At 32.8% G+C, this 15,428-nt stretch overlaps 1 protein-coding gene across 2 annotated transcripts; it reads left to right on the plus strand.

The window, feature by feature from the left end:
• Positions 1-3,387: 3,387 nt before the first annotated feature.
• LOC135743126 (uncharacterized) lies at positions 3,388-11,295 on the plus strand. 2 transcript variants are annotated; one of them, XM_065260683.2, is made up of 6 exons: positions 3,388-3,638; positions 4,318-4,403; positions 4,995-5,279; positions 7,891-8,181; positions 8,282-8,302; positions 10,789-11,295. In XM_065260683.2, exons 2-6 carry the CDS (start codon positions 4,325-4,327, stop codon positions 10,797-10,799), a joined length of 687 nt encoding a protein of 228 aa, XP_065116755.1. In that variant the 5' UTR covers positions 3,388-3,638; positions 4,318-4,324; the 3' UTR covers positions 10,800-11,295. The 2 variants fall into 2 exon arrangements, with proteins under 2 accessions (XP_065116755.1, XP_065116754.1); XM_065260682.2 differs by having other exon boundaries at positions 10,706-11,292.
• The last annotated feature ends 4,133 nt before the right edge of the window (positions 11,296-15,428 follow it).

Consider the following 15,428-nt stretch of genomic DNA (forward strand, 5'->3'; position numbering starts at 1 on the left):
ATTCATGTGTTCAATTAAAATTTTCAACGTGACGCATTGGGAGACAAAATCATCTCAGTTAATTTGTGTAATTGAAATAAATAAAAATTGTTTATCAGTCTTGATCTGGGCACTGACAAAAGGCTAAGATTACTGGACCTGGGGGTTCTATTGGGCTTTTGGACAGTAAGTTCATCAAAAAGGTAAGATGGTACCAGGTTATGAGGAGCTTTTAAAACAAAAGATACCATTTTAAACATACTTCTGGAACTGATTGTTAGCAAGTTAAACACAGTCAGAGTGGGTGACGTGTTAACCCGTCGTCTGCCCGTCAGAAGCCTAGCGGGCGCATTTTAACAAGTTGTAACCTTTTAAAAGAAGATTGTCAAACCAAAATAAAGATAATTTAATCAAGATGTGATAGAACAAACATGTGTATAATCTGTTCTAAATGTGATTTTAGCTCGATTTGACCACAGAAATGTTATTAAAATTTAAGTTACATTCAAACGTCACACCAAGATGTTCATTGCACATGATAAGGAGCAAAATGTTCAAAGATGGAGTAAAATTTTCACATGGCTTTACCCCAAACAAAATAATTTCAGTCTTGGCTTCATTTAAGACTTGAAGATTCTGTTTTGACCATAAGTGGGTTTTTCAGGCAGAGTATAAGAGGTTCAGTGGATTTCCTTTTTTTATCATTTTATCAATTATCATATGAATGCAACTTGCTGCACATAACTTAGTACAACCCCATTCATAAAACTAAACACGGGTAAAGTTTAAATGTGCACATAAATAAAGTTTAAATGATGACCACAGCAAAAACAAACCGCAAGTTATTTAATTCTCAAAAATGCTGTATATTTCAGCCCATTTATAAAAATTTGTTGTTATTGCACACAGGGTTTGGCAAAGATACATCAAAAAGTTTTTTTTAAATAAAATACCAAATACCTTAGTTTTAAGTATATCGAAATAAACTACAAAATACAGCAGCCACCACATTTATCAAAATAAATTACTGTACTTATATTTTAAAAATACAAAAAAAATTAAGATGGAGCATGAAATGTCTTTGCAAACTTTCCATCAGTTTGACTATTTCATCTATTGCTTCACCATTACATTGAATTTGATTGAGTTATGCAAAAATCTGACATATGCAACCGGTAACGAAGGGACTACTTTGCATTATCAACACTAACAAACAAGTAATTCATAAGAAGACAACTGATGGCACCTGTATTCATAGCAACTAGTTTCTAACTAAATCATTTGATTGTTAAATATAATAATATATTGTGTGTCAGGCAGAGCCACTTCAATAGGGGTACAATACTCAATTATTTATTTATCCAATCATTGGACACCTATTTAGCAGTTAAAAACAAACATTTTATAATTTCAACAGTTATTAAATGATTAATATGTTTATATTTTAAATGTAGCCAGAATTTTAATCTGAATTTAATCACATTTCTATGATGTCATCATGTAAACTTCTTACAAAGTATATTATAGTATTTAAAAAATTTTGGAACACAAATAATTTTGAAGCACAAGTGCAGTATATTAAAAAGATCCTTTCTAATACAGTGGGAGTTTTTTTTAATGTTTTAAGCAATGTTATAATTATGCTTACTTATGCTTATGCATAATTATACACAACTTTAAATATATTTTATATTTCTTTTAACAAGAACCAGTAACAATTGCCATCAACATTATTTTCATGAGTTGTTTAATCATGACTGTGGTGGCATTGATTCTCTAGAAGAGATGGAAAACATCTAGATCTCAGCGGGATTATAATATGGGAGTATGAAAATAACATCAGTGAACATTCAGATAAAGTGAATATTTCGCATCAAGCTAATATTCATGTTTTAACTAAAGCTCATTATGAATCTTTAATGTTATAGTTCTCATCAGATCTAATGGTCACCATCCATATAGATAAATTAATTTGTGTACAGTACCAGATCAAATCTACTGACTGTTTAATGATAAACAACAGTACTGAATTATTATAAGACTGTAATTGTATGGTTTAAAGGACTAAAGCTTAAAGTATGTTGAATAGATTTCTGTGAAATCATTTTTGTTTTTGAGTGCATTCTGTATACAGTTTAAATGTAAAATGAATTGAAAAAGTTTCTTTCTGCATATTAATATGTTAAAGGAAATCATTTTAAATAAAGACTTGGCCTGATGTATAAACTTATTGTTAAGATGCACAGACCAAACTATGTTTGCTCATTTATCTGATGCTTTATTCTCTGCATTTGGTGTTGGTGATGTTAATGTCTATCTTCAAAATAATTTTTCTATCATGTACCGATCATGTTTGTCATTATTATATTGCTTAACTGCAGTTTATTAGGGAAAAAATACATAAAGTTTATTTATACTCAATACTCTTGCAGTGATTGATCATATGTGGAATTACAATCTAAACATCTTTATTTAAAGACTGAGGTCTTCACAGAAACATGACAATGTAAGCACATGCATAACAATGCTTATTGTATAGCAAAAAAAAAACGTCTTTAAAATGAAACACTGAAATGTATAATGTGATGTAATGTTATCTTCTGTTATTTTTTAAGATGTTATTACTTTTAAAAAAATCAACAGCTTGTGTTTAAGTCTAGGTTTAACTACCAGGTTGTGACATCATGTCCACATATGAAATGTTTCTTTAAGAAGTTGATATTTAAGTATTTATTTTCTCTGCTATCTGATCTATGAAACCAACCAATGAGCAACTTGGGCTATGTGGCATAACACTATAATTATATAATTATATAAATATTTTTTTCAAATATGTGGAGTCATTGGTGTTTTAGTACACGTGTAAATAAGTGATTGTCGAGTATCTCTTTGTATTTTCTGTTTCTGCTTTGGACAAAGAGAGTGTCCATGATAAAGTTTGGTTGATTGATTAAATACACTTAACACTGATAAAATAGTTTAAAGCTTACTGTATGCAATGGATTTCATACTAAAGATTTGTTCTACAAAGTGTCTAACCCTTACACAAAGCACAGAGAGACCAAAGCAGAAAACTCTTCATCATGGAGCGTCAGAAATCTGTGATGCCTCTAGGGGCAGTAGTGAGTAAAACTGCCTGACAGCTGTAACCATAAAGTGTGAAAGAAAAAGAAACACATCTTGAGATCAGGGGCGAAACCAATCTGCAGTGATCATCCCTATACCCTATTCCATTTAAAGATCAAAGCTCTTAATGTAAACTCCAATGTAACAATAGATAGAATTTAGTTTTTAATTTCCCTTGTTTTTTTTTGCATTCCTTTCTTCCAAATCCATGTTCATTCCAGATCAGTAGGAGGCGGTAATGCACCTTTCCGTTGGTTTGCCACACCGCCATAAAACACCAGAAGAAGAAGAAGTAAACGAAGAAGGAGTAAACTCCAAGGGAGCTGCGCAGTTGTCTTATAGTTTGGCTATTAAAATACACTTGGTGAATATAGCAATGAAAACAATGTAATTTTCTCTTTATTAAGAGATAGCCTACAGTTTTATGCAGCGTCCTCTTGCTGAAGTGCCTTTTAAGGGAGCAGAAACGGCGTTTGTCACAAGTCATTGTGAAAGTGAAAGAGATTTGAGGGCTTCCGCGTCTTGTACAGCAGGTTTGTTTTTGGTTTTATTATTTTAACCTAAAATCCTCGTTTCGTCTTATTTTAAATGTATTTTATTTATTTGATATGGATCCATGTAATCTTATTTTATCGATTGATGTTTGTTAAGGCAGTGTAATGTACACTTTAAGGGGTGGTTTCCTGGACAGGGATTAGACTAGTCCTAGACTAAAATAAATGTAAGAGCCATCCAAACTGAAAACAACTTGCACTGACATATCTTAAAATACATCAGTGCCCTTTGTTTTGCCTCAAAATGCACACAAGTAATGGTTTTAGTAAAGGCATGTTTGTTAAAACTAGTTATATTTCCTAATTAAACCAAGCCTAGTCCTGGTTTAAGCTAGTCTCTGTTCGGGAAACCAGCCCTAAGAGTAACAGAGTTACACCCTGTTTTACTTTCTGTAAGTTAGATCTCAGTTCTGTCGTGACTGAAAGACATCAGATGGTTTGATATTCTTGTTTTATGATATTTTTTGATTTGTTAAAGTGATTGTAAAAGTATTTCTTAATCTTGAGCTTTGTTTGGGATGTACGATTACACATTTTTAATTATGGAATTAATCAATTTAACCCCAACATAAACGTTAAGAGTCGAAAACAACAGATTGAGCTATAGCGTTAGCAGGACTGAATGTTTGAAAATAACTTTCTATTTTTTTAATAACAGGAGCTGGATGATGGGTGTTGTTAATGTTGTGTTACTAGTTCTGCTGGTTTGGACCTTTACATCTGTCTGTGAGGAGGATGATAATGGTAAAAATATTAATTAATTTTAGAAACTCTGGATTATACAATTCTGCATAATGTCTTCTTATTACATTTTACGAGTGAATGTATTTGAAGTATCAGTATGATTGCCTAGACAAAAATAAACCCTTTATGAAGAGAGAAGAGTGAATTGTATCATCTGATCTGGAGACAGTGTTGTGTTGACAGATGAGATGATTAAGTGATTGATCATAAATGAAGAAATACAGAATTTAGTAATGCTGTGTAGTTTGAAGTTAATATTTGCTCATGATAGTCTATTACATTACACAACATTATACATGTCATGTTTATGTGCAAATACATGACATGTTTTACATCAATACAGCACATAAATCGTGTAAATGTGAATTTACTTACGTTGCTTTATGTCACTTAGAAATTAGAAAGTAAGCAAGTAATTTATTTGGAAATTTGATTGGTAGAGTGATAGACAAATTGAAATATGGGTTAAGCAAACTGTATCAGTTAGTAAATATGAATAAATCTAGTTGTTCAATTAATTTCATTTCTTGAGATATAAATATATTTTTATTGAGTTGTTGTATACAGTTAATATCATATTTTCTTTTGCAGAGATCACAATTAACTGTGAAGATGTGACTGCACGTGTGGAAGATAAAATAAATCTCACCTGCACTGTCTCTTATCTGAGAAAAGGATGCTCCATGAAGAGCTACAAGTTTATTAATCCAGAAGCAGATGATGTCCCAACAATCTGTAGAGAGGAGTTCAGAAGTGATCATCTGAGCAGAGTTTCATGTCCTTACACTGCAAATAAAGCCATGACAACAAAATTCAAATTCTTTTTACAAACCACATGTGGACCACTGAGCACATATTTCAGTGTGAACATAACAGGTACAGATTTAATATTGTTTATTATGAAGTTAATCCATATTTATACATCTATCGTGAATTTATTAACAGTGATTTTAAAATCTTTATCACTGATTATTGAATTTCTGTCAGATTGAGTATGCATGTCATTAAAGGGATAGTTCACCCAAAAATAATTTTTTTCTCACAATTAACTTACATAAATGTACTCACCCTCATGTTGTTACAAACCTGCATAAAGTCCTTTATACTGGAAAACATGAAGGAAGATATTTTGAGGAATGTTTGTATCCAATCTGTTTATGAGCCCCATTCACTTCCATAGTATTCTTTTTTCCTACTATGAAAGAGAATGGGGCTCATGATTGGTAAGGTTCGATTCAGTTGTCATTAAAGCAACAACTTCATTAAAAAGCTTTCAAATTTCATGCTAAATGTTCAGTTAAAGAGCCACTATTTTCTGATTCACTATTTTAAATTTCCTTTGGTGTGTAAGTGTAGGTTAGGTAAGGGATAATCCACGGCTAGCCATGCATTAAAGGGTTTTAATGCATGACGTACTGTAGAGGCGAAGAACCACCCACCGCGTTTTTAACAGACGGGTAAAAATGAGGTCATTTTCTTAAAGCGGAAGTCCACCCTAAAACAACATTATGCTCCAACACTATATTTCATGCCATATATGTAGTTGATTGTGCTGCCATCAAATGTACTAACTCCATATAAAAAATTAAAGCTTTTTAATGCTACAGTAACGGTGATTTGACGCGTCATCAAATCACCGGAAGAAAAATGCACGACTACATTAATTCTGAATGTTCTAAATGGGGGCGGGTCTTGAGGCGAGATGATTGACAGTAGATGATAACGTTTTTGATTGACAGCTGCACAGGAGCTAACGTTAGCTTGCTTTGCTCGTGTTTATAATAACAACAACATGATAATAACTTTCTACGTAGTATGTTTACCGTAGTTACACAAAACAAGCAACAACTAAGCCAAATGATGTTTTAGATATTTTAACAATTTTACATTACCTCCGCGGAAAAACTGGGCTGAAAACAGTTCTCAAAATCTTCCTGACGAAAGTGCTGGCTGCATATTCAAAGTAGTGTAGTGGTGGGTCAGCTGAGGGTCGCGTTGATGTCAACAATAAAAACTCCCGGTGGCCTGAATTTGTTGTCCTTACATCCACATACTGCACAGGTTCTAGTCATCTTTTATCGAGGGCTTTGGTGATTTCCCCCTCAGAGACGGTTAAAGCGGAGTTACTCTTTGGATGGGTTCGTCTGCCGGCTAACTTCAAGTTGACTTGAGTTGATTTGAGAGCAAGTTGAGCGGTAAAAGAAGTTAGGCTTGTTCAACTTCATGTGGCGTTGCAAGAATCGACAGCCGGATGACGTCAAAGTACCGCGAGAGCGATTCGCGAAATCATACGGAGGAGTTTGCTTTTAAATCCCTTTCGCGGAACCTTGACGTCATCCAGCTGTCGGTTCCTGCGGCGCCGCATGAAGTCAAACAAACCTGACGACTGCATCGAACAGTGGTTAGTGGGTGGAGCTAATGACTCAGTTTCGCGCAGTGCATTCTGGTTAATTGTGTCCATTAAAGACCGTTACGAAAATTCCGCTTCAACACACTATCAATCTAACAATCGAAATCGTGCAAATTTATTTATTTTTCCTCATGTATAATGCAAAGTGGACATAAATTACCCGTGATAAACAGGCTAAAATGTCTAGATTGGACTTCCCCTTTTCTTAAGTTAAGGCTTGCACTCCATCCGCTTTAAATAAAGTAGTGCCATTGTATTGCTTTTATTTAAATGAATTATCACTTTTATTAAATTAATTTTTAAAAGAGAGAGACAGAGAACTGAAAGAGAAGGACCAGAGAGAGAGAGAGAGAGAGAGAGAGAGAGAGATGCGTGCGCGAGTTACCTGTGGCTGTATGCGTCTCTTCTTTAAGTCTATCCCCTCCTTGCTTAAGCATATAGCTAACTTAATGATTCTTTAATTGATTTATTAAAATAATTCATGAATGACAGGCAACACTGACAGTGACAAGGCAATCTTTATTTGAACTAATCATGTCATTTATGTAAAGTGTGAAATAAAACCGGCGTCTCTAAGGACACATTACATTTATTGAAAGGCATTACATAAATGAAAACAAAAATCAAACAGTTGGAAATTTCGAGGTGATGAGAGAGAGGGAGAGAGAGAGAGAGAGAGAGAGAGAGAGAGAGAGAGAGAGAGAGAGAGCGTCAGAGCGTCCACTACACCTTTTCTGCGTCTCTCTTTAAAGTGCATCTTTGATACAGCATATAGATTGTGTTAATGCACTTGTGACTTGACTTACTTTGCTTATTGAAAAATATTATAGTTATTATTCACTGGCAAGTTAACTGAAGGATTAATAACAAACTAGAAAATAAGCAATACGTTTATTTGAAAAAAGGATTGTTAGAGTGTTAGAGTATAGACAAATTAAAAAATAAATAGCTTTAGAAAAAATGTATAAGTTAGTAAATAGCAATTAGTCTAGTTGTTCAATTAATTTAATTTCTTGAGATAAAATACCTGTTTTATTGAGTTGTTGTATAAAGTTAATATCGTTTGTTCTTTTGCAGAGATCACAATTATGTGTAAAGATATGACTGCACATGTGGGAGATAAAATAACTCTCACCTGCACAGTCTCTTATCCGAACCAAAACTGCTGCAGAATGATGTACAAGTTTATTAATACAGAAGCAGATGATGTCCCAACAATCTGTAGAGAGGTATTCAGGGATCCCTGTGTAGAGATGAGCAGATTTTCATGTCCTTACACTGCAGATAAAGCCATGACAACACAATTCAAATTCTTTGTACAAACCACATGTGGAGCAAAGGAAACATACTTCAGTGTGAACACAACAGGTACAGTTTAACAGCTTCAATGTTGTTTATTATGGAATAAATCCACATTTGTTCATCTAATCATGAAGCTATTAACAGTGATTTTAAAATCTGTTTACAGATGCTGTTAAAGATGACACAGGTATTTATTCAATATTTATTCATCACTGATAATTGAATTCATGTTAGATTGAGATCTGCTGTCATTATAGCAAATACTTTATTTAAATACTTTAAATATCAGAGAGGTAATACATTTAGAAATTTATGCTAAATACTCAGTTAACCCTTTTACTCTCACACAATAATGTTGTTGTAACAGTATATAAACATTGTTTATGTTATATTTTATACTGTATATTTGGGGGTTAATTAGAAGTGTTTTAAAAACTGTTAACAGATGGATCAAACACATTAAAAGAGGAAACTTCAGGGCTGCGTTCCTCGAAACCTTCTTAGCTCTACGTCGTTCTTAAAGGAATAGTCTACTCATTTTCAGTATTAAACTATGTTATTACCTTAACTAAGAAGAGTTGATACATCCCTCTGTCATCTGTACAAAATAAAACGTAGCGCTTTTCTAAGCGGATTTAAAAGAGGAACTATATTTTATGGCGTAATAGCACTTTTGGGAGTACTTCGACTCGCCTGAAAAGTCCGCTCCCCTTCTCCCTCTCATAATGGGAGAGGGAGGGTGTTACTGCGCCGCGTCGAAGTACTCCCAAAAGTGCTATTCCGCCATACAATATAGTTCCTCTTTTAAATTCACTTAGAAAAGCGCTACGTTTTATTTTGTACCACCAAACTCGCTCGTATAACTACTCGTCTTAAATAGGAAAAATGTTGATGTGTTTGGTCACTTCTAACTTTATCTCTGTTTGATACCATTGAATGAATGGGGCTAAGCTAAATGCTATCGAAGTGTCGCAGCGCGCTCCAGAGCTTACGTGCACGCACACAGATGACAGAGGGATGTATCAACAATTCTTAGTTAAGGTAATAACATAGTTTAATATTGAAAATGAGTAGAATATTCTTTTAAGTTGTACCTTAAGCTGTACCTTATCGTTAATACGTGTTTCCCGAAACGTTCTTAGTTACGTATCCCTTCTGCAAGTCATTCGTTCGGAAGGTTGGTCTGGAGCACTCTTAGCTTTACCTTATCCCACATGACTCCGCTAGGGGCCATCACTGTGATAAAAGCTTGTGTACATTGCAGTCTATATAACTAAATATCTGTAAAAAAAAAAGTTGAAGTACACTCAGTGTTAAATTAGGCAATTTTTTTTTAATTTAAAGAATAAAACATTCACATAATTAGACATCATTACACTGATGGTTGATTTTTAATTATTTTTTTCCAAAGGAACATCAGCTGTGAACTATTATTACATGCTTAAGAAACTATTAAAAAAAGATTTTAGGTGGAGGAGTTGGTGAAACTATGGCAGGCAGCTATACAGCGAATCTTACTATTTCATTTGTGCATTTCATATCCGTTAAATCTTTAGTTTACCGGCTATTTTAGCTGAAAAAAAAACTAATCAAGTAAAAAATCGCATGCCACGGGAGCACACTCATCACGAAATCATAATTGTTGATTTTCCTAAATATTATTATTAATGTTAATTCAACTTTGCATCATGAAGTTTTTTATGTTTTATAACTTTGAGGCAACTGCATGCCATATTCTTTATAAACATTCAAAATAAACTGCGCACTTGATTACTGCTTGTATAGTCTCCAAAGGTCAAATTTCCACATTAAAATTATCAAAGCTAAAATCTAATGCAATCATAGTGTCCAAGCACAATAAATGTGTGAACTAATGAACGACAGTTTGTTTTATATTTAATTTTAATGCAAATCCAAGCAGGTGACTTTCACGACCCACCTTATTACCCTGTGCAACGCACTTATTTGAACTCTTAATATAAATTATCCTTTAAAGTGAAGGCATAACGGATGCATTGGAGCAGTTTATACATGATACGTTTGGAAATGAATTGCGGGTTTTGCACAGGTGGGTTTGATATAAAATATACAAGGTTTATATTTAGTTTTTACAATTTGAAATATTTTTACAAGATATTCCTAATAAATTTAACTTTAACTATTTCTGAAATGTTTCTTTAATAAAGAACACCGCAAAACATATTACATAAAGTGAACAATTGATTGTCGAGCAATCAATATCAACCTATTCAGCACCATCGCCATGGACAGTACCTGGTAACGTCGTACGTAAGAAGGAATACCTTAAGAAACCCGCTATGGTACAGTTTGGGAAACACGCCTAGAAAAGCTATACTGTACCTGTAGTTAAGAGTCTTCATAGCGTGCTTAGAGACAACGTTATCGGGGAACGCAGCCCTGGTCTAGGTATTAACTTATTTAAGTAATTATTGATTGTAAAATATGTTTTACTTGATGATACAGTAGCACACATGCAGTTTTTTGAAGATATCCTGTCTAATACACTGAGATTGTTTTTATATTTTCAACAAATAATCATCTAAATATATTAAATATTTTTTTCAACAAGATAAATCATCTGTTGCCGTCATCATTTGTCTCTTGTGCTGTTTCTTCATTGTGACTGTGGCATTGATTCTCTGGATGAGACAGAAACCGTCTAGATCTTCAGCAGATTATAATATGGGTGTTTCTAGACCTCCACAGGATTATTATATGGCTACATGTGAAAAAAACTTTGGTGAACCTTCAGATGAAGAAGCAGTGTTGAAAGAAACATCAGTGAATGTTCAGATAGAGAAACAATGTCAGTGTAACAACAGCATCACATCAAGCTAATATTCATGTTTTTACTAAAGCTCATGAATCTTTAATGTTACAGTCTTCATCAGATCTGCTGGTAACCAATAAGAATCCATATAGATAAACTCTTTTGTGTGTACCAGATCAAATCTACTGACTGACTGACTTATATTTCTGTGAAGTATGATTGTTATTTATCTGTTTTATCAGAATGTATTGTATATACATCTTTAATGTAAAATAATGTATAGTTTTTTCTGCATATTTATATGTTAAAATAAATAATTTAAAATCAACACTTGGCCTGTACACTGAAAAAAATGAATCATTGAATTTAATCAATTTTTTTAAGGTAAGTGGTTGCAATCAATTTATTTAAGCTACATTTAAACAAAAAAGATTAGTAAAGTAAAGTAAAATATAAAACTTTTGTTTAAATGTAGCTTAAATAAATTGATTGCAACCACTTACCTTAAAAAAATTGATTAAATTCAATGATTCATTTTTTTCAGTGTATGAATGAATATTGAAATGCAATGTGTTTACTTGTCACATTTATCTGATGTTTTATTCTCTGCATTTGGTGTTGGTGATGATAATGTCTGTTTTTGAAACTTTTTGCATCTTCAAACTAATTTTTGTAACATGTGCTGATCATGTTTGTCATGATTATATTGCCTAACTGCAGTTTATTGGGAAAAAATTTAAATAAATGTATTGATTGATGTCTGATCTTCTTTAAACTGTCAAAGTTTTATTGTATTATAAATTGTATCATCAATCACATGATGAATTAGGATGAACAACTGCTGAATGTATTGTGAAGTTTCTCTGCTGATGCTCTACACTTTTTTAACACTTTAGTTTATCAATCTTTATCCTAAATCCTAAAAGTCATCTGCCTCATTCAGTATGCTTATAAATCTGTTTATAAAACAGAACAGCTGGTTGCCTTTTTCGGTCAATACAGCCCGGAAATAAATACACTAAAACCTCTCGAGATGATAGTCGACTTTAACATTTTTTATTTTTTAACTTTAATCTGCCACAGGCACTGATGATGACACAGTTACTTTAATGTCATTAAATCTGTTTCATGTACCTCTATACCTGGTTTGCTTTGGCCATCAAATCTCAGACATAAAGATAACAGACACATTGGTGATTGGCAAGATACGTATCATGTAAATACATATTTATATATCGTTTTATATGCAGCACCGAACTCCCCTGGTATCCTGATGTATATTACTTAAATTTTTATTCTTAGTTCTCTCTATTTAAGTTAGTTTACCTTTGTTTTGTAAGTACTGAAAACTCAGCTTAAAAAAGAAAGATCCTCTCAAATTAAATAACATGTAAATATTTGTATTTAAATTTTTTTTAACATTTTTAACAGATATTTTATGAACAGAAATGGAACAGCCAATAAACCAAGATTGACAATATTAAGAGTAACAGTCAGTCAGTATTTCCACCAATTGTTTTAAGCACTACAGTGCATCTCATTCTCAAGGACAGCAGCAGTTTTATCTTGTTTTGTTGTGACCCTAAGGCCTTCATAAATGGACAGATGGTTATATGTGAACTCATACAGTAGGTGTCATTTACACTGGGCCATGTCCCCACCAATTTTTGAAATGGCTGATTTTGTCCCCACCACTTTTTGAAAGCATTTGGTTAAAATGTAATGAAAAATCAAGCGATACCTGCGACTTACGACTGGTTTTATGGTCCAGGGACACATATGTTGCGTTGTATGCTTATGGTGTGTTTTCTTTTATATGTAATGAATTTCATTGTAATTATTGACCTAACGCGCTGCTGTTTTCTACAGTATGGTGCTTTGCCACTGTTTGGTTGAGCTGGTGTTGCAGGGACTGTTATATATGCAGTTGACATTGTTGAGGGTTTTATGCTAAATATTTTTGTGTTGTTGACTGGCCTACGCTATATGCCCATTTTTGATGTGCCGTTATTCAATATTTTTCCAGTCATGCTGTAATGATTTTTCGTCTGATCTTTTGTCCCCACCACTTTTCAACACAAACTGACGCCCCTGTGTGAACTGCACCTGTCTGTCTGTCTGTCTGTTACACTGTAGCTCTGTATTATATTGTGCCAACAGACATTTCACCCTGTAGCAGAACCAAACACAGCAAAAAGTCACAGAGTTGATTTGAATATTGAGTTAATATAGCTCCACTTATCAGAGTTAAATTAACACTTTCAAGATAGTTACATTTTTAACACTAGTTTCTTTGACTCACAAATGGATTAAAATAGTCATATTATGAGATTTTTAATGTGTAAAATAAGTCTTTGGTGTCCACAGTGTATAGATAGATCGTTTATTATAGCATGTTAAAATTGCCACTTTGTACAAAACAAAATCACTGGTGTTAAATGTACACTGCTGGTATTTATGAGTGCCAGCAGACCTGTTGACACTATATACACCAGCAGTGTACATTTAACACTACTGGTTTAAGCAAAGATGTGCCTTTGGACAAAAGCCTCTGCTAAATGCCTGAATGTAAATGAAACTCCCAGAATCCCTCATATCTCTTCTAATACAGTGGGATATTTTTATGTTTTAAATCATGTCATAATCATGTTTTAACGCACCTTTAAATATATTTTATATTTCTTTCAACGAGAACCAGTAACCAGCCATCGTTATTATTTTCATGAGTTGTTTAATCATGACTATGGTCTGGAAGAGACGGAAGACATCTTGATCTCTGCGGGATTATAATATGGGAGTATGAAAATAACATCAGTGAACATTCAGATAAAGTAAACATTTCACATCAAGCTAATATTCATGTTTTAACTAAAGCTCATGCAGGATTATGAATCTTTAACGTTACAGTCTTCATCAGATCTGCTGGTAACCAATAATAATCCATATAGATAAACTCTTTTGTGTACCAGATCAAATCTAATGACTGTTGAATGATAAACAACACTACTGAATTATTATAAGACTGTGATTGTATGGTTTAAAAGAACTAAAGTCTGTTTTATATTTCTGTGAAATATGATTGTTATTGATCTGTTTTATCAGATTGTATTGTATATATACATCTTAAAAAGACTTATAGTTTTCTCTGCATGTTCATATGTTAAAGGAAATAATTTAAAATCATCATGTGGCCTGATGTTTAAACTTAATATTAAAATGCACAGACACACAAAAACTTTGTTGGGTGTCTTATTTTTCTGATGCTTTCTCTGCATTTGGTGTTGGTGATGTTAATGTCTGTTTTTTGCATCTTTTTTGCAGCTTTCTGCATCTTCAAACTAATTTTTCATGTTTCAAGTACAAATCATGTTTGTCATGATTTTATTTCCTAACTGCAGTTTATTGGGAAAAAGTACATAAATAAAGTTTATTTAAATACTCAGTACTCAATATAATTTACATCAGATCTTCTTTATACAGTCTAAAGTTTTATTGTATTATAAATTGTATTATCCCATGAATTAGGAAGAACAACTGCTAAATTTATTGTTTGTATTCTTTCTATGCTGATGCTTTTCACTTTAACACTTTAGTTTATCAATCTTTGTGTAAACTTTAAAGATGATCTAAACATATTTATTTAAAGACGGAGGTCTTCACAGAAATATGACAATGCAATGATAAGCATAACAACGCTTAATGTATTTTTTAAATAAGCAAAAATATCTTTAAAATGAAACACTGAAATGTATTAATATTAACATAAACTGTAAATGCACAAAAATCATTACAGGAACATAACATTTACTGAATATGACAGCTGAATAAAAGCTTAAGATTCTGTGACTCAATAGAATTCAACAGCTTGTGTTTAAAATCATTGTAGTGGTGCTCAGTGTTGAGGGTAACAACACTGCTAACAACACTTTACCATCCAGATACAATGCCATTGTAATCATCTCCATAGCAAGGTGACAATAATGTTCATGTGTTCTATTGATGCCTCTAAAGCCTTTGTTTATCAACCATTATCAACCATTTAATGGATGCAGATGATTTGGTGATGTTTTTTCCAAGTTGATATATTTAAGTATTTATTTTCTCTGCTATCTGTGACCATTATTAATCAAGAAAGAATGAAAAATTGGCTTTCACTCAAACCTTCACCTGTTCAAGTATTGTGTGTGCTCATTTATTATTAAACTGAAATGTATTTTGCAGTGCAATAACACTGCTGTGATATGTAGTGCTGGTGTAACTGTTTTTCAAGCCAGAGGGTTACAAGCTATTTGCTTTGACTGGTAAATTATAGTAGCAGAGATATTTATAACCTGCTAACAATACTTTACCATCCAGATACAATGCCAAATCATCTCCATAGAAAGGTGACAATAATGTTCATGTGTTTTATTGATGCCTCTAAAGCCTTTGATCATGTAAATCATTAAAAATGTTTTTATAAGTAACAAAACTGAGGAACTCATAAACTTATTGTGAAAATATGTGCGTTTTGGTTTGTTTG

The sequence above is a fragment of the Paramisgurnus dabryanus genome, chromosome 1 (assembly GCF_030506205.2).
Source record: "Paramisgurnus dabryanus chromosome 1, PD_genome_1.1, whole genome shotgun sequence".
Lineage (NCBI taxonomy): Eukaryota > Metazoa > Chordata > Actinopteri > Cypriniformes > Cobitidae > Paramisgurnus > Paramisgurnus dabryanus.

Coding starts and splice junctions, on each gene's coding strand:
- LOC135743126 (XM_065260682.2), top strand. CDS start 4,325: ATGATGGGTGTTGTTAATGTTGTGTTACTAGTTCTGCTGGTTTGGACC. Junction 5,280..7,890: donor TTTCAGTGTGAACATAACAG/GTACAGATTTAA, acceptor GTTCTTTTGCAG/AGATCACAATTATGTGTAAA. Junction 8,182..8,281: donor CTTCAGTGTGAACACAACAG/GTACAGTTTAAC, acceptor ATCTGTTTACAG/ATGCTGTTAAAGATGACACA.